Below are 24,460 nucleotides of genomic sequence, written 5' to 3'. Positions count from 1 at the left end.
GGGGGGGGGGGGGGGGGCACGAGAACGACAATGCCCGGGCAACACAATACATACGTGTGTATCTATATCTCTCTATATATTTATATTCCAGATGCCGACCGGTAAAATGTCCCCCCCGTGCCAGCTTAACGAGCAGCGGGAAACGCGGCGGCGGCTAAGCGAACGCGGAATGGCGGAGAATCCTCGAGCGTCGCCGCGGTTTGAAGGCGGGGGGTGGGTGGGTGGCGGCTCAGACGCGGCAAAGTCCGCTGGCATGGTGCAACCGCAGGCGCCAGAGATCACGGCGCGGCGCACGCCGGCGGCGGCGGCGGCCAGGACCGCCACGTCCCCCTCGGCCTCCGGCGGGGGGGCGAGCGCGGCGAGGGTCGAAGTGTAAACATTCGGGGAGAGGGGGACTCGTGGGAGACTCATGGGGGACTCGAGGTGGACTCACGCTAAGACGAGACACGTGGGGGGCTCAAAGTGCAGTCACGTGGCGGGGGTGGGAATTCCCCTCCTTCCCCACCTTCCTGCGCCCCCCCCCCCCACACACAAGCGAGAAGGCCCAGTGTTGGACTTCTACGACTACCAATCATCAGGCGAGTGCGGTGCGTCGCGGCCCGATCTGCAAGCAAGCGGGGCGCGGGGAGTCAGGGTCCCTGATGCAACGCTCCACCCACACAAGCAAGCGGTTACCCCCCCCTCCCTCCTCTCCCTCCCCCCCCACTGTGCCCCGTGTCCCACTCGCGGACGGCTGCGTTGAGTCAGTGGGGCCGTGGGTGGGTGGGTTAGTGGGCGGTGGGTCTGTAGGTGGGTGGGTGAGTTAGTGGGCGGTGGGTCTGTAGGTGGGTGGGGGAGTGCGTGGGCGGTGAGAAGTTGGGTGGGTCTTTAGGTGGGTGAGCTATTGGGCGGTGGGTCTGTAGGTGGGTGGGTGAGTTAGTGGTCGGTGGGTAGGTGGGTGTGTCGGTGGGTAGGTGGGTGGGTGAGTTCGTGGGCAGTGGGAAGGTGGGTGGGTCTGTAGTTTGGGTTGGTGAGCTAGTGGGCCGTGGGTGGGGGAGTTAGTGGGAGGTGGGAAGTTGGGTGGGTCTGTAGGTGAGTGGGTGAGTTAGTGGTCGGTGGGTAGGTGGGTGGGTGGGTAGGTGAGTTAGTGGGCGGTGGGTCTGTAGGTGGGTGGGTGAGTTAGTGGGCAGTGGGTCTGTAGGTGGGTGGGTGAGTTTGTGGTCGGTGGGTAGGTGGGTGGGTGGGTGAGTTAGTAGGCCGTAGGTCTGTAGGTGGGTGGGCGAGTTAGTGGTCGGTGGGTAGGTGGGTGGGTTGGTGGGTGAGTTAGTGGGCGGTCGGTGAGTAGACCGCTGGGCGCATGACGCGCGCACGCACGGCGGCGCGAACTCTCGTGCCGAGACGACCCGCCGCCGCTTCCGCGCCGTTCCAACAACCGGGGCGGCCGGGGCACGGCGGACGAGCGGGCGACGCCGTCACTTGCCGAACTTGCTGCGCCTCTGCAGGTTGAAGAGGAAAGAGGATGGCTTCCGCCGGCCTTGGCTCGGCACCGCCAGGCTGCCCATGGAGCGGCTCCGGGACATCGCGCTCGGAGCGCCGGGCGGCGGGGCGCCGATGCCTGCGGTGAGCCGAGGGGGGGGAGGGGCACGGTGGGGAGGGTGGGGGGGGGGGTAGAGCGGGGGGGGAGGAGGGGGAACGGCGGTCGTTAGCGGGAGGACCGCACGAGTGGAGCGTTGCGTGCGCGGGTGAGAAGGTGGGTGAGCGAGCGAGCGGGTGAGTGGGCGAGCAGGTGAGTGAGTGAGCGGGTGAGAAGGTGAGCGAGCAAGCGGGGGAGTGAGTGAGCGGGTGAGAAGGTGAGCGAATGAGCAGGTGAGTGAGCGAGCAGGTGAGTGAGAGTGAGCAGGTGAGTGAGCGGCTGAGTGAGAGACTGAGCAGCTGAGTGAGCAGGTGAACGAGTAGGTGAGTGAGCGGGTGAGAAGGTGAGTGAGTGAGCAGGTGAGTGAGCGAGTGGGTGAGTGAAAGAGTGAGCAGGTGAGTGAGCGGGTGAGTGAGCGAGCAGGTGAGTGAGCAGGTGAGTGAGCAGGTGAGTGAGAGAGTGAGCAGGTGAGTGAGAGAGTGAGCAGGTGAGTGAGCGGGTGAGCGAACAAGCAGGTGAGTGAGCAGGTGAGTGAGTGGGTGAGTGAGCAGGTGAGTGAGCGAGTGAGTGAGCAGGTGAGTGAGCGGGTGAGTGAGCGGGTGAGTGAGCGGGTGAGTGAGCAGGTGAGAAGGTGAGCGAGTGAGCAGGTGAGTGAGCAGGTGAGTGAGCAGGTGAGTGAGCAGGTGAGTGAGCGGGTGAGCAGGTGAGTGAGCGGGTGAGTGAGCGGGTGAGAAGGTGAGTGAGTGGGTGAGTGAGCGGGTGAGAAGGTGAGCGAGCGGGTGAGTGAGCAGGTGAGCGAGCAGGTGAGCGAACAGGTGAGCGAGCGAGTGGTAGTGGATACCGGCCGTGCGGGTCTCTGGGTACTCTGTGCGAGTCTATGGGTCTCTGTGCGAGTCTATGGGTCTCTGTGCGAGTCTATGGGTCTCTGTGCGAGTCTATGGGTCTCTGTGCGAGTCTGTGGGTCTCATTGACGATCTGTGGGTCTCTCTGTGCGAGTCTACGGGGTTCTCTACACTCGTGGACCCGGTTCTAATCGCCGCCAACCCCGGAAATGGAACCCAGGTTTCTCGGCGGTGCCGGCTCCGTGTCTCCAACGTGGCGATTACGGTTCCTGGAAGCCACCTGACCCCCCCCCCCCAAACACCCCACCCCCTCACACCCCCCCCCTCACACACCCCCCTCACACACCCCCCTCACACACCCCCCTCACACACCCGCCTCACACACCCCCCTACCCCCCCCACACCCCCCCCCTCCCCCGGGTCCTCACCGCTGAACTTGAAGAGGCGTAGGGGCTGCTTGGCAGGCTGCGTCTCGACGGGGATGCGCTGAGCTGCGGCGGAGACGTCGCGCAGCGCGTGGTTCGTCTCCCGCAGCACCGACGTCGACACGGACCTGCGCGTGGGGGGGGGGCAGGTGGAGAGAAGGGAGGGGGGGCCGATGAGGCGGAGGTGCGGGGGGGGGGGGTGGCACGCACGGGGGAAAGGAAGGGGGGAAGACGTGGGAAGCCGGGGACGCGAAAGAGAGACCCGGGGAGAGAAGGGAGAGAGAAAGGGAGACGCGGGGGGAGATGCGGGGAGAGAAGGGGGAGACGTGGGGAGACGTGGAAAGAGGACGAGGAGAGAAGGGGGAGACGCGGGGGGAGAACGGGGGGAGAACGGGGAGAGAAGGGGGAGAGAAGGGGGAGAGAAGGGGAGACGCGGGGGGAGATGCGGGGAGAGAAGGGGAGACGTGGGGAGACGCAGGGAGACGTGGAGAGAGGATGGGGAGAGAAGGGGGAGACGTGGGGTGAGAAGGGGGAGATGCGGGGGGAGAAGGGGGAGATGCGGGGGGAGAAGGGGGAGACGTGGGGGGAGACGCGGGGAGCGGACGGAGAGAGAAGGGGGAGACGCAGGGAGATGCGAGGAGACGCGGGGAGACACGGGGAGATGCGAGGAGAGAAGGGGGAGACGCGGGAAGAGAAGGGGGAGACGCAGGGGGAGACGCGGAGAGATGCGGGGAGACACGGGGAGATGCGAGGAGAGAAGGGAGAGACGCGGGGAGAGGGGACGAGGGAGACGCGGGAAAGAAGGGGACGGCTGGAGGGAAGTTGCAGCACCTGCTGCTCTGCATCCGCTTGCCCTGGGCGGCTGTGGTGAGCGCCATGTAGCCCGGCTTGCTGCTGATGCTGCTGCTGCTGATGCTGCTGCTGATGCTGCTGTTGATGCTGATGCTCCTATCGCTCTGGGAGGCGTTCCCTTCTGCCTCTCCCAGCACCGGCAGCCTCAGCCTGAGGGGGGTGGGTGGGGGGGGGGGACCCACGTAAGACGTCTTACGCCGGTTGAAGCAAAGTGATTTCGTCTCTCGGACCGCCCTCCGAAAGTTGGAGGAGGGGCGACCGTTGAGACGATTCGTTGTCGAAGTTTCAAGGCGGCGACGCAAGTTTTTGCGCGCGGAGGGCTTTCGCGAGGGGTTCCCGAATGCGAGTAGGAAAACCCGCGGTTCATTTTGATCGTGACGGTTCGCTGCAACCACTCGCTTACCCTCCGCGCGCAATCAGTCACCTCCTGACCACTCTTCTGTCGCTACGACTACTGCTGTGGTTACTCGACGGATTCGGTCGCTGCCAAACACTTGGTCAACTCATCCTGCACGCTGCAGGTCACAACAACATGCTCCCTGAAGCACTCACCCACATACCCACCCACTCACCTACTCACCCATACACCCACCTACTCACCCATCCACTCACCTACTCACTCACCCATACACCCACCCACCCATACACCCACCCACCCATCCACCTACTCACCTACTCACTAACCCATACACCCACCCACCCATACACCCACCTACTCACCCACCCATACACCCACCTACTCACCCACCTACTTACCCACCTACTCGCCCACCTACTCACCCACCCACACACCCACTCACCCACCTACTCACCCACCCATACATCCACCCACCCACCTACTCACCCGCCTACTCACCCACCCACACACCTACTCACCCACCTACTCACCCACCTACTCACCCACCCACACACCCACCCACTCACCCACTCACCCACCCGCACACCTACTCACCCACCCGCACACCTACTCACACACCTACTCACACACCTACTCACACACCTACTCACACACCTACTCACACACCTACTCACACACCTACTCACCCACACACCCACCCACCCACCCACCCACACACCCACCCACCCACCCACCCACACACACACCCACCCACCCACCCACCCACACACCCACCCACCCACCCACCCACACACTCACCTACTCACCCACCCACACACCCACTCACACGGCCATGGCACTGCTGCCCGCGCCGTTCACTCACCGGCGCAGGATTCCGGTTCCCAACTGCGGCAGACCATCGCCGCCCGGGCCCCGCTCCGCGTCCATCTCGTCGTCGTCGTCGCCCCCCAGCGTCATCGTCGTGTCGAGCGGCGCCCTCCCGCCCCCCTCGCCCGCGAAGGTGAAGTTCGCGCCGGCGGCACCGTAGCCGCCACCACCGCCACCGTAGCCGCCGTAGCCGCCGCTCGTGTCGAGCTCCGGCCGCAGCGGGAAGACGCCGTCCTCCACGTCGCTCTCCGCGTCCGCTCGACGCGGCGCCGGCGCCTTCCCCCGGACGCCGTGCTGGCGCTCGGGGTCCTGCAGCACGGCGCGCTTCGCCCGCTTCACCGCCGGGGCCACGTCGGGCGTGCGAGCCGGCGCTGCAGCCGCCGCCGCGGCGACGGCGACGCGCGCCGGAGTCTCCGTCGGCTGCTGCCGCTTGCGCCCGCGCGCCGAGCCCGAGGGGACGGCCGGCGGAGACGGAGCCGGGGGGCCGGGCGGAGCCGGGAGCCGGGATGGTGCGGCTCCTGTGCGGGGTCGGTGGGGGGGGGGGGGGTGGAGGAGTGAGGGTGGTTCTCGCTCGTCCGACGAGGATGACGATGAGGTACTGCGTCGATGGGGGAGGTGGGTCAGGGTGGCTGGCGGGTTTACAATCCCACTCGCACTCATTCATACACTCACCCACCGACCCACTCATTGACCCACTCACCTATCCACTCACTCATTCACCCACTCACCCATTCACTCACTCACCCACCCACTCACGCACCCAGCCACCCACTCACTCACTTACTCACACTCTCACTCACACACTCACACACTCACTCACACACTCACTCACACACTCACACGCTCACACACACTCACTCGCACACACACACTCGCTCACTCCCTCACTCACACACCCACTCGCTCACACTCACTCACACACTCTCACTCATTCCAACTCTCACACACTCACTCACTCACACACTCTCACTCATTCACACCCTCACACACACTCACTCACACACACTCACACACTCAACACACTAACAACATTCTCCGTATAGCCTCCAGCGGATCGTGCCGTTGGCGAGTAGCACCGATCAAGACCTGCGCGCGCCACACGGAGGGGGCGGGTGGCCTGTGCCCCACCCGGCCCCCAACCTTCAGTCCCCCCAGGTGCCGGTGTTTGAAAACCGCATCAATGCCCGCCAAAGGCTCGGATGCCACCCGTCACCCGATTCTAGCGGTGGCCGGGACACGGGAATTCGGGGTCGTTGAGGTCGCATCGCAACGGCCAATCAACTCCTCCGCCGCTCCCGCCCCATTAGACGAACAAAGAGAAAGACCCCCCGTGTAACCTGAACGCAAGCGCTGCCAGCGAGCGGGTGAGTGGCCAGCACCACGCTTGGCTGCCTTTGTCTCCCCAGCGTGCGATGTTTACTACACACCGCACCGGGTACTCGTTTGAGGCCGAGTTGAACTCGGTGGAGGGGGTCCAGGAGCGGTTCGGATGATCGTCACTGGCGGTGTTGGTGGCCGTGAGCGGGAATCGAACTCGGGTCGCCGGGTTCGTAGCGCTAACCGCTACACCACCGCTCCCCACACACGCACGTACTCACACATACAGACACACACACGTATTCACACATACAGACAGACACACACACACACGTATTCACATACAGACACACACGCGTACTCACACATACACACACACGTACTCACACATACAAACACACACACGTACTCACACATACAGATAAACACACGTACTCACACATACAGACACTCACACACATGTACTCACACATACAGACACACACAGGTACTTGCACACACGTACTCACACATACACACACAGACGTACTCACACATACACACACAGACACACACGTACTCACACATACAGATACCACACATACACACGTACTCACACATACACACACACACACACGTACTCACACATACAGACACACACGTACTCACACATACAGATACCACACATACACACGTACTCACACATACAGATACACACACGTACTCACACATACAAACATACACACACGTACTCACACATACAAACATACACACACGTACTCACACATACAAACATACACACACGTACTCACACATACAAACACACACACGTACTCACACATACACACAGACACACACACACGTACAAAGAACCCTCCCCCCCACCCCATAGCCTCTAACAGACTGTTGGGGCAAGCTCCGTTAGAGAGTAGCACCAACGAAGGCCGGCACCGTGCCACGCCACGGAGTGGATGAGCGAGCGGCACGCCCGACCGCCTCCGTCTCTCCCCCCGGTGCCGATCTCCACACTCGGCACGGGGCGACCGCTCGGACCCACGAGCGGTCGAGATATACATACACGTGACTGCAAGGATTCATATTCTTAGGTTGTTTCGGTAAAGTCACGTAGGTAAAAAAATTAATAAAATAAAAATAAAAATCACGACGTTTCGGAGGCAACACAAGCTTCCGTCTTCAGGTGGAACCGTCACAGCAACGACAGCTGTATCAAGTGAAAAGTAAAATAAAAATAAAATAAAAATCACACTTGATACAGCTGTCGTTGCTGTGACGGTTCCACCTGAAGACGGAAGCTTGTGTTGCCTCCGAAACGTCGTGATTTTTACTTTATTTTACTTTTATTAATTAAACATTTTTACCTACGTGACTTTACCAAAAACACCTAAGAATATATACGCGTACGTTCGTCACCGGTTGGCGCGGTGGTGCAGCACCGCGCGGGAGGCAGCGAACGCCGTTGTCATTCTCCAGCCCCCCCCCTCCTCCTCCTTCCCGCTCGTTAGTCGGCGGGGAGGGAGGGGGGCGGCGCGGAACAACGGACGCCGTGAACAAACTCGGCCGTGAAAGCTCATCTATCCCGCGCGACCAAATCACCCGCCCCCCGAATTCCCAGGGGAAACACAACTGCTCCGCACGGCGGCAATCGCCGCACAGACGGGCCGTGTCATCGACACCCTCGGTGTATGGGGGGAGGGGAGTCGTCGGTGAAGAACGAGGGTGGAGAGGGGGGGGATGGGGTCTTTGCTCCGCCTTTCCGTTGGGTCTCTGTTTGCCATATTCTTAGGTTTTTTCGGTAAATTCACGTAGGTAAAAAAAAAATTAATAAAAGAAAAAACCTAAGAATATGAATCCTGATAATTGTTTTTTTACCCTTCTATCCGGCAACAAAACTGACACATTTTTTTACAAGGAGTCATGTTTACATAGACCACAATACCTGCAGTCATAATGCAAACAAAAAACACAAGTCTGATAATGTATGCACCGTCCTTGAAGTTGATTGGTCCACACCCGAGACAGCTTTCCTTAGAGCCTAGTCTCACATGGTGTTGGACCAGATGACGCCAAAAGGCGCACAACTCAAAGACAATGCACCATCAGAGTATGAGAGCTCGGGGTAAAGCATATACACCATTGGAACCTCATTTGCCAGTAAAAAATATGATAATTATTTTTTTTACCCTTTTATCTGGCAACAAAACTGACACCTTTTTTTACCAGGAGTCATGTTTACATTGACCACAATACCTGCAGTCATAATACAAACAAAAAACACAACTCTGATAATGTGCACTGTCCTTGAAGTTGATTGGTCCACACCCGAGACAGCCTTAGAGCCTAGTCTCACATGGTGTTGGACCAGATGACGCCAAAAGGCGCACAACTCAAAGACAATGCAGTCACGAAAGCTTCAAATCTAGAATAAATACTCTCCGTTTGCCGGCCGAGATTCAAACCGGAGAGTCGAGCCAAAAAACGCGCGGTGCCGGTGCCGGCGGTCGATTATCGGCGCGGAAAGCCGTCGGCGGCATCGTCCGTGCCGGGCGAAGCGTGCCGGGGTGGGGGGGGGGGGGGTTTACAAACCAGCCGGGATCTGGGCAGCACCTCGTGTGGGTCAACGCGGCCGGTTTCTCGACCGTTGCTGGTCCCCCGAAACGCAAAGTTCGTTCTCAAGCTTCGATCACTTCAGGATCATCTCGAGGAAGGTGTCGCAGAGGAGTCGGCTCGTCGGACCGTCCTGGGGTCCGTCGGTTCGGTTGATTTTCAAGTACCCTGCGAGCTAAGATGCTCTTTCAAGTCGGGTTTCATCGATGGCGGCCGCACACCCGTTTGCGTGACGGGTCTAACAACGTCGGAGGAACACGGAATAATAATAATAATGCGAATGGAAAGAATGAAACGGATAAGATCGTATAATTTCAAACATTTAATTTATCTTTTAAAAAAGTTTGAGTCGATCGAGGAATTCCAAAAAGTGCAAGATTCGGCGTTAAAAGTGCCAGCGGTAAAATAAGAAATACTACGTTGAAATCTGCAGTTAAAACATAAATTTTTTTTATAAATCGCAAACGCGGCCGCCGTTGCCAGCGCCCCCCCCCGGCTCCCCCCCACACCCCCCGCTCCCTCCCCACCCCCCCCCCGCTCCCTCCCCACCCCCCCCCGCTCCCTCCCCACCCCCCCCCGCCACCCCGAGGCGAGAACGAAGAAGCCCATCGCCGCTGTAAATACCGCGGCGCAGCTCGCTCTGCCGCGGCAAAATGTTACGCAAATACCACCCCCCAAGCGCCGGCGTGGTGAGCCAGCGGAGCCGGGGGCGGTGGAGAGGGGGGGGGGGGCCCGCAGCCCGCGGCTGAGAGCCGGAGCAATAAAAGCCAAAGCCCCCCCCCCCCGCCCCCCCCCCCCAGCTTCTCACAATCCCGATAAATGTCCGTCGGACAAAATTTTAACGAGCGGAAAAACCGTTAACCTGTGAGCTGCGTGACGGAGGACGGCAAGATCGGCCGGCAAAATCGGCTACGGGTCGTGTCGACCGCCGTAGCCGGGCGGGCAGAGGGGGGGGGGTGGGCAGAGGGGGGGGGGCAGAGGCGGGGGGGGCAGAGGTGGGGGGGGGGCACGCTACTCCCGGTGGCAGAGCGGGCGGAGGTCGCGCCGCCCCCCTGAGTTGGCGGCGGTGGTGGCGTCACGAGCTGGGAAGGCGTTGGTGGTAGCGAGCGGAGCGAGGGGAGAGCGTGGGATCGTGTCACTCGCACGCGCACGCCAATACCAATACGGTGGAACCCCTCTTGACGACGGTAATTGGTTCCGCGAAACTGGTCATTAAGCGAGTTTGGTCGTTAAGCGAGTTTGGGGAGATACGCGCTGAAAGCTTAATTCGTTACGATGGCATCGAATGTAAACGATGCCCCAACCGCTCGTGAATGGACGTCGCCGATTGGCCGAGGCCTGGTCAGACCCACTTTGGAGCTCGCCACTGGCACGCACACACACGCACTGGCACGCACACACACACTGGCACGCGCACACACGCACTGGCACGCACACACACTGGCACACACACACACACACGCACTGGCACGCGCACACACACGCACTGGCACGCACACACATGCACTGGCACGCACACACACTGGCACACACACACACACACGCACTGGCACACACACACACACTGGCACGCACACACACACACACACTGGCACGCACACACACACTGGCACGCACACACACACGCACTGGCACGCACACACACACACACGCACACACACACACACACACACGCACACACACACACACGCACACACACACACTGGCAAGCGCACACACGCACACACGCACTGACAATTGCACACACGCACTGGCACGCACGCACTGGCACGCGCACACACGCACTGGCACACGCACTGACACGTGCACGCACTCACAAAGACAAAGATTCCCCCGAAAAGCCTCAAGAGACGGTTGGGGTTGGGGCAAGTGCTGTTAGCGAGCAGCACCTATGAAGGCCGGCACGTCACACGAGGGGGTGGGTGGCCACCACCGCGCACGGCCGCCTTTGTCTCCCCAGTGGCGATGTCTTACACACCGCATCAGGTACTCATTTGAGGCCGAGTCGAACTAGGGGCGGCCCAGGACCGGTTCACTGGTGTTGGCCGTGAGGAGGAAAGGAACCCCGGGGGTTGCCGCGTTCGGCCTCGTTGCTTCGCAGTTGGCGAGAATCGATAGTTTGCGATTCCCGCAAAACCACACGCTGAGCAACAACACGTCCGCCACCACCGCCACCACCGCCGCCACCGCCGCCACCACCGCCGCCACCGCCGCCACCGCCGCCACCGCCGCCACCGCCGCCACCGCCGCCACCGCCGCCACCGCCGCCACCGCCGCCACCACCGCCACCACCGCCACCACTGCCGCCACCACCACCACCGCCGCCACCACCACCACCACCGCCGCTTTGACCCCCACGGGGCAAACTGAACGGCACCGACGCCACCACCACCACCACCGCCACCACCACCGCCACCACCGCCGCCACCACCACCACCGCCACCGCCACCACCACCGCCACCACCGCCGCCACCACCACCGCCACCACCACCACCACCGCCGCTTTGACCCCCACGGGGCAAACTGAACGGCACCGACGCCAAACACGGGAGCACGCGACGAAAGGCCAAATAAATACATCGTTTCTTTTTTCTCTCCTCCTTTCTTTCTTTCTTCGATCGAGTTGTCAAAATCGCTACGACGCGTCAAATCGCTGGTGGGGGTGGAGGGGGCGGGAGGAGTGAACAGAGATCCGACTCGGCGACGGTGAACCCCGCGGGGCCAGCGACCCACGAGCAGACAGCGCACGTCAATCACCGCACGTGCAAGCGACCCCGCGTCTACCGACAAAACTGCGCCTGATGCTACCAAACGGCACGTATGCACGATGCAACAGCTGTCCCTGTGCACAACTACAGATGTGCACAACTACATCTGTGCAACAGCTGTCCCTGTGCACAACTACAGATGTGAACAACTACAGATGTGCACAACTACGGCTGTGCACAGCTACGGCTATGCAACAGCTGTCCATGTGCAACAGCTGTCCCTGTGCACAGCCACGGCTATGCAACAGCTGTCCTTGTGCAACAGCTGCACCTGTGCACAGGGACAGCTGTGCACAGCTACGGCTATGCAACAGCTGTCCCTGTGCAACAGCTACGGCTATGCAACAGCTGTCCTTGTGCAACAGCTGCACCTGTGCACAGGGACAGCTGTGCACAGCTACGGCTATGCAACAGCTGTCCCTGTGCAACAGCTACGGCTATGCAACAGCTGTCCATGTGCAACAGCTGTCCCTGTGCACAGCTACGGCTGTGCAACAGCTGTCCCTGTGCACAGCTACGGCTGTGCAACAGCTGTCCCTGTGCACAGCTACGGCTGTGCAACAGCTGTCCCTGTGCACAGCTACGGCTATGCAACAGCTGTCCCTGTGCACAGCTACGGCTATGCAACAGCTGTCCATGTGCAACAGCCGTCCCTGTGCACAGCTACGGCTATGCAACAGCTGCCCCTGTGCAACAGCTGCACCTGTGCACAGCTACGGCTATGCAACAGCTGTCCATGTGCAACAGCTGTCCATGTGCAACAGCTGTCCCTGTGCACAGCTACGGCTATGCAACAGCTGTCCATGTGCAACAGCTGTCCCTGTGCACAGCTACGGCTATGCAACAGCTGTCCATGTGCAACAGCCGTCCCTGTGCACAGCTACGGCTATGCAACAGCTGCCCCTGTGCAACAGCTGCACCTGTGCACAGCTACGGCTATGCAACAGCTGTCCATGTGCAACAGCTGTCCATGTGCAACAGCTGTCCCTGTGCACAGCTACGGCTATGCAACAGCTGTCCATGTGCAACAGCTGTCCCTGTGCACAGCTACGGCCATGTAACAGCTGTCCCTGTGCACAGCTACGGCTATGCAACAGCTGTCCATGTGCAACAGCTGTCTCTGTGCACAGCTACGGCTATGCAACAGCTGTCCATGTGCAACAGCTGTCCCTGTGCACAGCTACGGCTATGCAACAGCTGTCCATGTGCAACAGCTGTCCCTGTGCACAGCTACGGCTATGCAACAGCTGTCCCTGTGCACAGCTACGGCTATGCAACAGCTGTCCATGTGCAACAGCTGTCCCTGTGCAACAGCTGCACCTGTGCACAGCTACGGCTATGCAACAGCTGTCCCTGTGCACAGCTACGGCTATGCAACAGCTGTCCATGTGCAACAGCTGCACCTGTGCACAGCTACGGCTGTGCAACAGCTGTCCATGTGCAACAGCTGTCCATGTGCAACAGCTGTCCCTGTGCACAGCTACGGCTATGCAACAGCTGTCCATGTGCAACAGCTGTCTCTGTACACAGCTACGGCTATGCAACAGCTGTCCATGTGCAACAGCTGCCCCTGTGCAACAGCTACGGCTGTGCAACAGCTGTCCATGTGCAACAGCTGTCCATGTGCACAGCTACGGCTGTGCAACAGCTGTCCCCGTGGGGATCTGCTGTTGGCTGTAGGGGGACAGGGGGCGGCTCGCACAGCGTCCGTGTCGGTGTCGCGGGGGTCTCACCCCCAAGGCACCCTGGGAGCTCCGAATTCCACCCGACCCAACCTCCGGCCACCATGCGGAGGCATCCGTGGAATCCTCGCGTCTCTCCCTTCCCGCCTCTGCCGAGTTCACCCAGATCCACCACCCCACCGCCCCACTCTCGGCCATCCGCCACCCCCTCCCCTCCCTACCCCCCCCCCCTCTCTCCTCCCTACACCCCCCCCCTCCCTACCCACATCCTTTCCCCAGCTGCGGCGACGGCAGAAAGGGAGAGGAGGAGGAGGAGAGGGAGTCAAGACTAATTTGACCGGCGCTCGCGTTGAGTTGTGTAAACAAACAAGGGGCCGCCACCCCCCCCCCCCCGTCCACCCCCCAGTACAGAAGGAGCGAGAGACGCGCAGGGGGAGAGAGAGAGAAAGCGAGCGAGCGGCTGAGACCTCGGGGCAGTCCCGGGCGCGGACCAGAGGTCGCAAACGGGTTTTGATTCCTTACCCGGCCGCACCAGGGTCGCAAACGGGTACCCGTACCCGTACCGTACCCATACCCTACCCGAAATGATTGACAAACGGTTACTCACCAGTGACTCACGACCTACCCGTACCCCGGCCGGGTACGGGTACCCGTACGCTACCCGTACCCTACCTGAAATGAGTGACAAACGGTTACTCACCAGTGACTTACGGCCTACCCGTACCCGTACCCGTACCCGGCCACACCAGGGTCGCAAACAGGTACCCGTACCCGGCCGGGTACGGGTAGCCAGGTATTGGGTAGGGTACGGGTATCGGGTACCCGGTTGCGACCTCTGGCGCGGACGCCACGGGCGACTCGGGCTGCGGAGAGAGAGAGGGGAGCGGAGAGGTCGCGTGGCGGGAGGCGGGCGGGCGTGCTAGTTTCAATCGCCCCGTGCTCACGTCGGTAAACAAGGCGACCAGCGCCCCCCCCACCGTCACAGACGCCCGCTCTTGACGGAAGGGGGCTAGCGGGCAGACCGAGCGTGGCGGCGCGGGTCACACGCGGGCTCCACCACCAACCCAACACCCTGCGCTGAATCAGAAATATTGATTCATAACGCAGGAGGAATCCGAAGAGCTATCAAGCTCTTTCCCACAGATGTCCAGCCGGGACACACACGGGGTTGGAACCGTGACAACGACAAACAGTAGCAAACCCCGACCGGCGTGCAAAGCGCAAGAAAGGTGGTAAACAGATCACCCCCCAAACACACACAAATACAACTAAACCATCCAACAATCCCACCGAGGTCGTCAACTCATCGCTCCAAAGCGACCGACATGGCCACTGCAAGCGACAGCCGAGAGCGGCGAGGGAGTGCAGGAGTGGCGGGCAGCACGAGAGGGGTCGGAGGTTCACGGAGCCAAGGGGGGCACCCGCCCCCCCCCCCGCCACCACGGGGAGTGGTAGGGGAGGAGGATAACGGATCCGTTGGCCTCGGGGCAGACGGAGGCTTAAGACGCCCACACGCGGAAGCTGCTCAATTAAGGGATGTGGCACAACAGCACTCGCTCTGCTGATACCCAGACACCCGCCTCAACACACACACACGCACGCAACACACACACGCACGCCACAAAGACAAAGATCCCCCATTAAGCCTTGACCAGACTGTCGGGGCTGTTAGCGAGCAGCACCTATGAAGGCCGGAACGGCACACGAGGGGGTGGGTGGCCAGCACCACGCCCCAGCCGCCTTTGTCTCCCCAGTGGCGAAGTTTGCACACCGCACCAGGTACTCATTTGAGGCTGAGTCGACCTAGGGGAGGCCCAGGACCGGTTCGGATAATCATCACTGGTGTTGGTCGTGAGTGGGAATCGAACTCGGGTCGCTGGGTTCATAGCGCAGCGCGCTAACCACGACACTACCGCTCCCCGCAACACACACAAACCACACTCAACACAAATAATAAAATTCAACACTCACTCACACACAGACTCACGCAACACCCACTCACTCTCACACCATCTCACACACCGACTCACGCAACACACGCCCACTCACTCACACACCATCTCACACACCGACTCACCACCACACACCCAACGCTCCACACTCACTCGCCAGCGACACACTCACTCACACACCATCTCACACACCGACTCACGCAACACCCACTCACTCACACACCATCTCACACACCGACTCACCACCACACACCCACTCACTCACACACCATCTCACACACCGACTCACCACCACACACCCACGCTCCACACTCACTCGCCAGCGACACACACTCACTCAACACACCCAACTCGCTCAACGCAAATAATTCAACATCCACCCACCCACTCACTCACACACCATCTCACACACCGACTCACCACCGCACCCCGCCCCCCGACCCCTCTCCCGTGCACCCGTCTCACCCGCGGGCGGTGCGTCCCGGCAGACCGGCGCGACCGCCGCCGCCGCCGCCGTTTCCCCGGCGTCGAGCGCCGGCAGCGCGACCAACCCCGGCAAGGTGAACTCCACAACGCTGCGCACGCTGCCGTCGCAGGCGGCCTCCGCGTCGCCGCCTTCCCCCTCCCCGTCGCGGCTCGCGTCCCCGTCGACGGCCGCGGCCGTGTCGGCCCACACGACGGCGCGCTCGCGCCGCACCAGGCGCACCACCTCGTCCACGTCGGCGTTCTCCTCGGCGCCCGCCAGGCCGGCCGACGCCAGCAAGCCGTGCTGCTTGTGCACCACCCGCAGCAGCGCCGTCACGAGCCTGTCGGCGCGGGGGTCACGGGAGAGGGGAGAGACAGCGGGAAAATCATCATCGTCGTCGTCGTCACCATAGCAGCACCTTCAATAAAACGTCAGTGCCGTCACCGCGGCTGCTGTCGTCGCCACGGACACCGCCGCCGCCACCGTGGACGCCGTCAATCCCGTCGGCGTCAACGCGGTCGGTCGACTGGATCGCCGTCAACGCACCGCCGTCGGCACCGTCATCAGCGGCATCATGACAACCGCGAGAATCGGCGCCGTTACCGCCGCCGTCACCGCTGTCGCAGCAGTGCCGCCATCGTCACCGCTGTTGCAGCAGTGCCGCCATCGTCACCACTGTCGCAGCAGTGCCGCCATCGTCACCGCTGTTGCAGCAGTGCCGCCATCGTCACCGTCGTCACCGCCGCCGTCACCGCGTGCGGAAAGGCCGCGGCGTTTGCCGCCGAGCGGCAGAGCCAACGGCGGCCGCCACCCAACGCGTCGTTTTGACGTCGCTCGCTCCGACGCTCATTGTGTAACACCACCGCCAACCCCCCCCCCCCCCATCGCAGAGGTGCACACACGGACAGATATAGTGCAGACAGACAGCCAGACACTGATAGACAAATACAGACAGGCAGACATTGACAGACAGATACAGGCAAGTAACAATTCACTCCAGCCCGATTCTCCGCCGTCTCTTTTGATATTCATTTCATTCGTGTCTGCCTCCTCCTGCCCCGCTGAAGTGGACATCACGGGGCTACCTGTGACATCCCTTCCTCAAGCGGGCCTCTGGTTCGCGCAGTAGGGGAGGGGGCGGCACTTTCCCCACCGCCTCCGCCAGCCAAGAAAGCGCATCTCGTCTTCATGGTTCTTTCGGTAAAGTCACGTAGAAGGGAAGTAATAAAATAATAAGAATAAAACATAATAAAACAATTCTCACGACGTTTCGGCCACAACGCAAGCAGCCGTCATCAGGTGAAGACCAGGTCTGTCTGTTGCGTTGTGGCCGAAACGTCGTGAGAATTGTTTTATTATGTTTAACTTTTATTATTTTATTACTTCCCTTCTACGTGATGACTTTACCGAAAGAACCAAGAAGATGAATCCCTGCAGTCACGAAAGCTTTAAATCGAAATTTTATTATGTTTTATTTTTATTATTTTATCATTTCAATTCTATGTGACTTTACCGAAAGAACCAAGAAGATGAATCCCTGCAGTCACGAAAGTTGTAAATCGAAATTTTATTATGTTTTATTTTTATTATTTTATTATTTCAATTCTACGTGACTTTACCGAAAAACCAAGAAGATGAATCCCTGCAAGTCACGAAAGCTTTAAATCGAAATTTAAAGCGCATCTCGCGTGCGGCAGTCCCTCCGAGCTCTGCGATTCTCCAGGGCCGGAATTCTACAGAGCGTGGGGGGGGGGGGGGGAGGGGGGGGATCGGCGCCTTTTCGTGGCGCGGTCCCCAGGCAACGCCGCACAAATGTCATTTTTTTATTGAGCGAATGCTTTTACACGTGGCTCTCAGGACAGCTAGAGTGCCGGATATGGCAATCCAAAATAAATGTGTTTGCCGGTGTCGTACACCGCGTGCGAGCGAACAACGTCAGCCCCACGTGTCCACAGATGTCTCGAGGCGGCATGACGATGGACGGACGCATTCACCTCGCAAACAAAACACACAACTCTGATAATGATATGCACTGTCCTTGAAGTTGATTGGTCCACACCCGAGACAGCTTTCCTTAGAGCCTAGTCTCACATGGGTTGGACCAGATGACGCCAAAAGGTGCACAACTCAAAGACAATGCACCATCAGAGTATGAGAGCTCGGGGTGAGCATTTACACCATTGGAACCTCATTTGCCAGTAAAAAATATAAGTGTTTTTTACCCTCTTATCTGGAAACAAAACTGACACCTTCTTTTACAAGGAGTCATGTTTGCATAGACCACAATACCTGCAGTCATAATGCAATCAAAAAACACAACTCTGATAATGTGTGCACTGTCCTTGAAGTTGATTGGTCCACACCCGAGACAGCTTTCCTTAAAGGAAAGCTGTCTCGGGTGTGGACCAATCCATGTTTTTTGTTTGCATTACGACTGCAGGTATTGTGGTCTATGCAAACATGACTCCTCGTAAAAAAGGTGTCAGTTTTGTTGCCAGATTAAAGGGTAAAAAAACCAATTATCATATTTTTTTACTGGCAAATGATATTCCAATGGTGTAAATGCTTCACCCCGAGCTCTCATACTCTGATGGTGCATTGTTTTTGAGTTGTGCGCCTTTTGGCGTCATCCGGTCCAACACCATGTGAGACTAGGCTCTAAGGAAAGCTGTCTCGGGTGTGGACCAATCAATTTCAAGGACAGTGCATACATTATCAGAGTTGTGTTTTTTGTTTGCTTTATGACTGCAGGTATTGTGGTCTATGCAAACATGACTCCTTGTAAAAAAAAGGTGTCAATTTTGTTGCCAGATAAAAGGGTAAAAAACCAACTATCATATTTTTTACTGGCAAATGAGGTACCGATGGTCTCTACGCTCGGCAACGCGTTTCCACTTGGCGAACGTGAACCGGGGCCGCGGGGCTCCCGAGGTTTGAAAGCGTCCCCAGCGCCGGGAGGTGGTGGCGGTGGTTCGATGCGGCTGAGCGCCCCCCCCCCTGCCCCCTACAACCCCCACCGACACGCTTTGACACGGGCGCTAAAAGGGGAGATTAAAGGTGACAAGAGGGCATGAGGGGGACACTCCACAGGACGGGGACGGCTCTGTGCCGCCAATGCAACCGCCGCTGCCGCCACCTCCAGCACCAGCACCACCGCCACCACTGCCACCGCAACAACTGCCACCACCACCGCCACCACCGCCACCGCAACAACTGCCACCACCGCCACCGCCGCCACCGCCACCACCGCCACCACCACCTCCAGCACCGCCACCGCCGCCGCCACCGCCACCACCTCCACCACCGCCACCACCTCCAGCACCGCCACCACTACCGCCACCACCTCCAGCACCGCCACCACCTCCAGCACCGCCACCACCGCCACCACCGCCAGTACGAATCGATTCACGTGCGCACGACACGGTGCGCTTCCCACAGAGCTTGACAATCGAGTTTCGATGAATCGAGTTGCATGGACTTGCTCCTCCCTACGTTCGTGACCTCCTTGAGCCATATATTCCGTCAAGGTCAACGAAGATCGTCCGAGTGCGAACTCCGCACTGTCCCGCGGGGGACTCTGGGCTTCCCACTCGGGGTGGTTGACGGCGCTTCTGCAATTGAAGCTTTCGTGACTGCAAGGATTCATACCCTTGGTTCTTTCGGTAAAGTCACGTAGGCAAAAATAATGAAATTTATAAAATTAAAACAATAAAAATCACGACGTTTCGGAGGCAACACAAGCTCATTTTGCTGTGACAGTTTCACCTGAAGAAGGAAGCTTGTGTTGCCTCCGAAACGTCGTGATTTTTATTGTTTTATTAATTTTAATTTCATTTCTTTTACCTACGTGACTTTACCGAAAGAACTAAGAGTATGGGTGCTTCTGCAATTGCCGGAACATCAACTCCGGAGCTCCCTCGTTACCCCCGTCGAGGTCAGGGGACGCGACTTCCTAGACACGCTTGCACGGCTTCAAATGTGGACGAAAAACTACACGCGTTTTAAACGGCTTTCTCTCTCTCTCTCTCTGTCTCTTTAGTTAACGACTTGGTTCATTCTTTGGTTCTTTCGGTAAAGTCACGTATAAAGATAAAATAATAAATAAAATAATAGCATACGACGTTTCGATTGCAACATATACCTGATGATGATTGCTTGTGTCGCAATCGAAACGTCGCATGCTATTATTTAATTGATTATTTTATCTTTATACGTGACTTTACCGAAAGAACCAAAGAATAATTCCTGCAGTTACGAAAGCTCCAAAATTAAGTCTTGGTTCATGTTAAACTATTTCCGCATTTCCATTGCACAGCAACTGTTTAAGGGCGCTTAACACATTTGTTTAAGCTTTCAATTGAGTTTATTTAATCGAGTTTAATTAATCTAATTTAATTCATCGAGGTTAATGAATGGAGTGTAATGGAGTTTCATGAATGGGGTTTAATGAATCGAGTTTAATTAATAGAGCTTAATGAATGTAGTTTAATGAATGGATTTTAATCAATCGAGTTTAACGAATTGAGTTTAACTAATCGAGTTGAATGAATGGAATTCAATGAAAAGTTTAAATTAATGGAGTTTTAATTAATTGAGTGGAACTAATCGAGTTGAACTAATCGAGTTTAACGAATCGAGTTTAACGAACCGAGTTTAACGAACCGAGTTTAACTAGTCGAGTTTAACGAATCGAGTTTAACTAATCGAGTTGAACTAATCGAGTTTAACTAATCGAGTTTAACTAATCGAGTTTAACGAATCGAGTTTAACTAATCGAGTTGAACTATTCGAGTTGAACTAATCGAGTTTAACGAACCGAGTTTAACGAACCGAGTTTAACGAACCGAGTTTAACTAGTCGAGTTTAACGAATCGAGTTTAACTAATCGAGTTTAACGAATCGAGTTGAACTAATCGAGTTTAACGAATCGAGTTTAACGAATCGAGTTTAACGAGAGCGCTTGGTGCCAACGCGAAAACGTCGCTCGACAGCCAGCCGGGGCGACTTGCAAAACCTCGGCAAGGCCGCGCCGGGGAGAGGCTGGCTCCCGGAAAATCAGACGTCGCTCGCCAACGACAACCGGGACCTGAACTCGCGTCGCGGTCCGGAGGCGCAACCGCCCCGACCGCTGCGCCACCGCTCCCCCGCCGACCCACCCCCCCCCCGCCGCTGTACAAAGGGGGACACGGCTACAATAACGACCGGTTTTTGGCTTTGTAGTTTTGCTAGCTCGCCCGTCCGCGCTTTGACGACTCCACTTGACGGGCCCCGAGTGGGCACATTAGGGCGGCCGAGAGGGGTCGAGAGGGGTCGAGAGAGGCCGAGAGAGGGCCCGAGAGAGGGCCGCTCTCCACTCATCGGCAGGAAAAGCGCGCGTGCGAGAGAGAGCGAGAGACGCTCGCTCCGACGGCCGCGCGTCAATAACTCCGCTTTGTTCCCCATCCCCGCCCCCCCCCCAACGCCCAACGATTATCCAACCGCAGACGCGGGGAGAATTTCGCTCGCCAGCTCTCGCGATGAAAGCGGACGGCACCCGTCGATACATTCCAAACCCCACAATTAATATGTGGGTGGCGGGGGGGGGGGCGGCACGCGGCACGGGAGTTGGGGAAGATGGGTTGGAGAGGGGCCTTCAGCAACCCATCACACGAATATCGAACTCCTCGCATCAAAGGCTACGGTGGTGACAGACGCTGTCAAGAATGTCTCCGCGTGCACTCCACCACCGTAGCGGCAGCCGCAGCAGCAGCAGTAGCCATCCCATCCATTCACCACAATCATTCGATCTGTCGTCGCCCGATCTCTCATCTCGTGAGAATCCGTCCAGGGTGTCGGGCGCCGACGTGCGCGGCGGTTGCGCCGTGGCGGCGATCGGCGCCGCGTCACGAACCACCGGTCTCCCGAGCTCGAGTCTCCCGGGGCCCCAGCTAACATCGGCGGGGCGAGCGATGCCTCAGCCGCCCGGTTCTTCCCCGCCGATAAACCAACCGCGGTCAAGTGTGGTCAAACAACCCCGACGGCGTGGGGGCGACCTTCCCCCAGCAGTGGATTGACAAACAGCTGTAAACTTATTAGTACAGGGACTCCTCTACTTGTCCTTGGTTCTTTCGGTAAAGTCACGTAGAAGGGAAACAATAAAATAATAAAACATTAAACAATAAAAATTCTCACGACGTTTCGACTGCAACACAAGCAATCGTGATCAGGTGTGAAATCCACAGCAAGAACATTTGAAAACAGAGCCTGATGATGATTGCTTGTGTTGCAGTCGAAACGTCGTGATAATTTTTATTGTCTTATGTTTGTATTATTTTATTGTTTCCCTTCTACGTGACTTTACCGAAAGAACCAAGAATATGAATCCCTGCAGTCACGAAAGCTTTAAATCAAAACTCCTCGACTTACCAACGAGTTAGGTTCCAGAGGTCTGTTCGCAAGTGGATTTATTACTCCTGTCGATTCCAAACATGTTGCATGTACGGCGTGTACACGGGACACGGGGAAGGGCTTTAAAAGATGTATACTCTCCTGTAGATGCCATTGCTTCTTCACGTTCTATAGATGTAGATGCCACTGGTTCTTCACGTACTGCAGATGTAGATGCCACTGGTTCTTCACGTACTGCAGATGTAGATGCCACTGGTTCTTCACGTTCTGCAGATGTAGATGCCACTGGTTCTTCACGTTCTGCAGATGTAGATGCCACTGGTTCTTCATGTTCTGCAGATGTAGATGCCACTGGTTCTTCACGTTCTGCAGATGTAGATGCCACTGGTTCTTCACGTTCTGCAGATGTAGATGCCACTGGTTCTTCATGTTCTGCAGATGTAGATGCCACTGGTTCTTCATGTTCTGCAGATGTAGATGCCACTGGTTCTTCATGCTCTGCAGATGTAGATGCCACTGGTTCTTCACATTCTGCAGATGTAGATGCCACTGGTTCTTCATGTTCTGCAGATGTAGATGCCACTGGTTCTTCATGTTCTGTAGATGTAGATGCCACTGCTTCTTCACGTTCTGCAGATGTAGATGCCACTGGTTCTTCATGCTCTGCAGATGTAGATGCCACTGGTTCTTCACGTTCTATAGATGTAGATGCCACTGGTTCTTCACATTCTGCAGATGTAGATGCCACTGCTTCTTCACGTTCTGCAGATGTAGATGCCACTGGTTCTTCACGTTCTGCAGATGTAGATGCCACTGGTTCTTCACGTTCTACAGATGTAGATGCCACTGGTTCTTCATGTTCTGTAGATGTAGATGCCACTGCTTCTTCACGTTCTGCAGATGTAGATGCCACTGGTTCTTCATGCTCTGCAGATGTAGATGCCACTGGTTCTTCACGTTCTATAGATGTAGATGCCACTGGTTCTTCACATTCTGCAGATGTAGATGCCACTGCTTCTTCACGTTCTGCAGATGTAGATGCCACTGGTTCTTCACGTTCTGCAGATGTAGATGCCACTGGTTCTTCATGTTCTGTAGATGTAGATGCCACTGGTTCTTCATGTTCTGCAGATGTAGATGCCACTGATTCTTCACGTTCTACAGATGTAGATGCCACTGGTTCTTCATGTTCTGTAGATGTAGATGCCACTGCTTCTTCACGTTCTGCAGATGTAGATGCCACTGGTTCTTCATGCTCTGCAGATGTAGATGCCACTGGTTCTTCATGTTCTGCAGATGTAGATGCCACTGATTCTTCACGTTCTACAGATGTAGATGCCACTGGTTCTTCATGTTCTGTAGATGTAGATGCCACTGCTTCTTCACGTTCTGCAGATGTAGATGCCACTGGTTCTTCATGCTCTGCAGATGTAGATGCCACTGGTTCTTCATGTTCTGCAGATGTAGATGCCACTGATTCTTCATGTTCTACAGATGTAGATGCCACTGGTTCTTCATGTTCTGTAGATGTAGATGCCACTGCTTCTTCACGTTCTGCAGATGTAGATGCCACTGGTTCTTCATGCTCTGCAGATGTAGATGCCACTGGTTCTTCATGTTCTGCAGATGTAGATGCCACTGATTCTTCATGTTCTGTAGATGTAGATGCCACTGCTTCTTCACGTTCTGCAGATGTAGATGCCACTGGTTCTTCATGCTCTGCAGATGTAGATGCCACAACCGCCATTCTATTGCGCGGCGGTTGAACTTCGTATCTCTGAAAGTTCGCAAGTCGAGTGTTCGTGAGCAGAGGAGTCCCTGCACTATGATCACAGTAGTGATCATAACAATAATAAGCAGCGCCCGGCAGCAGTTACCGAGGTCACATGAAGCTGTTGACATAAAAAATAAACATTTACCCTATTGATAAATTGGTTTTTTACCCTTCTATCTGGCAACAAAACTGACACCTTTTTACAAGGGGTCATGTTTGCATAGACCGCAATACCTGCAGTCATAATGCAAACAAAAGAACACAACTCTGATAATGTTCTTTTGTTTGTATTATGATTGCAGGTATTGCGGTCTATGCAAACATGACTCCTTGTAAAAAGGTGTCAGTTTTGTTGCCAGATAGAAGGGTAAAAAACCAATTATCATATTTTTACTGGCAAATGAGGTTCCCATAGTGTAGATTTACCCTATTGCCCCCCATCAATCGTCCCTATGCCGGTGTCAGTAACAGGGCACACGTTTGACCATACTTCACCACGCCGGTCAGTGTGGGTTGGTGAAGGGCGGCAGCCCAGGACCAAGATTCGGACATCA

The 24,460-nt window shown here is 57.1% G+C and overlaps 1 protein-coding gene across 1 annotated transcript in view; it reads right to left on the bottom strand.

The window, feature by feature from the left end:
- Nucleotides 1-211: 211 nt before the first annotated feature.
- Nucleotides 212-24,460, bottom strand: part of LOC133360315 (uncharacterized) — a 106,327-nt gene continuing 82,078 nt past the window's right edge. The window contains exons 11-15 of the mRNA XM_061578961.1: nt 15,745-16,085; nt 4,952-5,474; nt 3,711-3,881; nt 2,883-3,007; nt 212-1,594 (exon numbers count right to left, since the gene is read on the bottom strand). Of these exons, the coding sequence (XP_061434945.1) occupies nt 1,452-1,594; nt 2,883-3,007; nt 3,711-3,881; nt 4,952-5,474; nt 15,745-16,085 (1,303 nt within the window). The 3' untranslated portion in view covers nt 212-1,451. The remainder of the gene's footprint in view (nt 1,595-2,882; nt 3,008-3,710; nt 3,882-4,951; nt 5,475-15,744; nt 16,086-24,460) is intronic.

Source organism: Lethenteron reissneri, chromosome 68 (genome assembly GCF_015708825.2).
Source record: "Lethenteron reissneri isolate LAM-NWPU_2019-01 chromosome 68, ASM1570882v1, whole genome shotgun sequence".
NCBI classification, from domain to species: Eukaryota; Metazoa; Chordata; class Hyperoartia; order Petromyzontiformes; family Petromyzontidae; genus Lethenteron; species Lethenteron reissneri.
The sequence above is the reverse complement of the archived record's forward strand: the minus strand, read 5'-3'. Positions and strand labels throughout refer to the sequence as shown.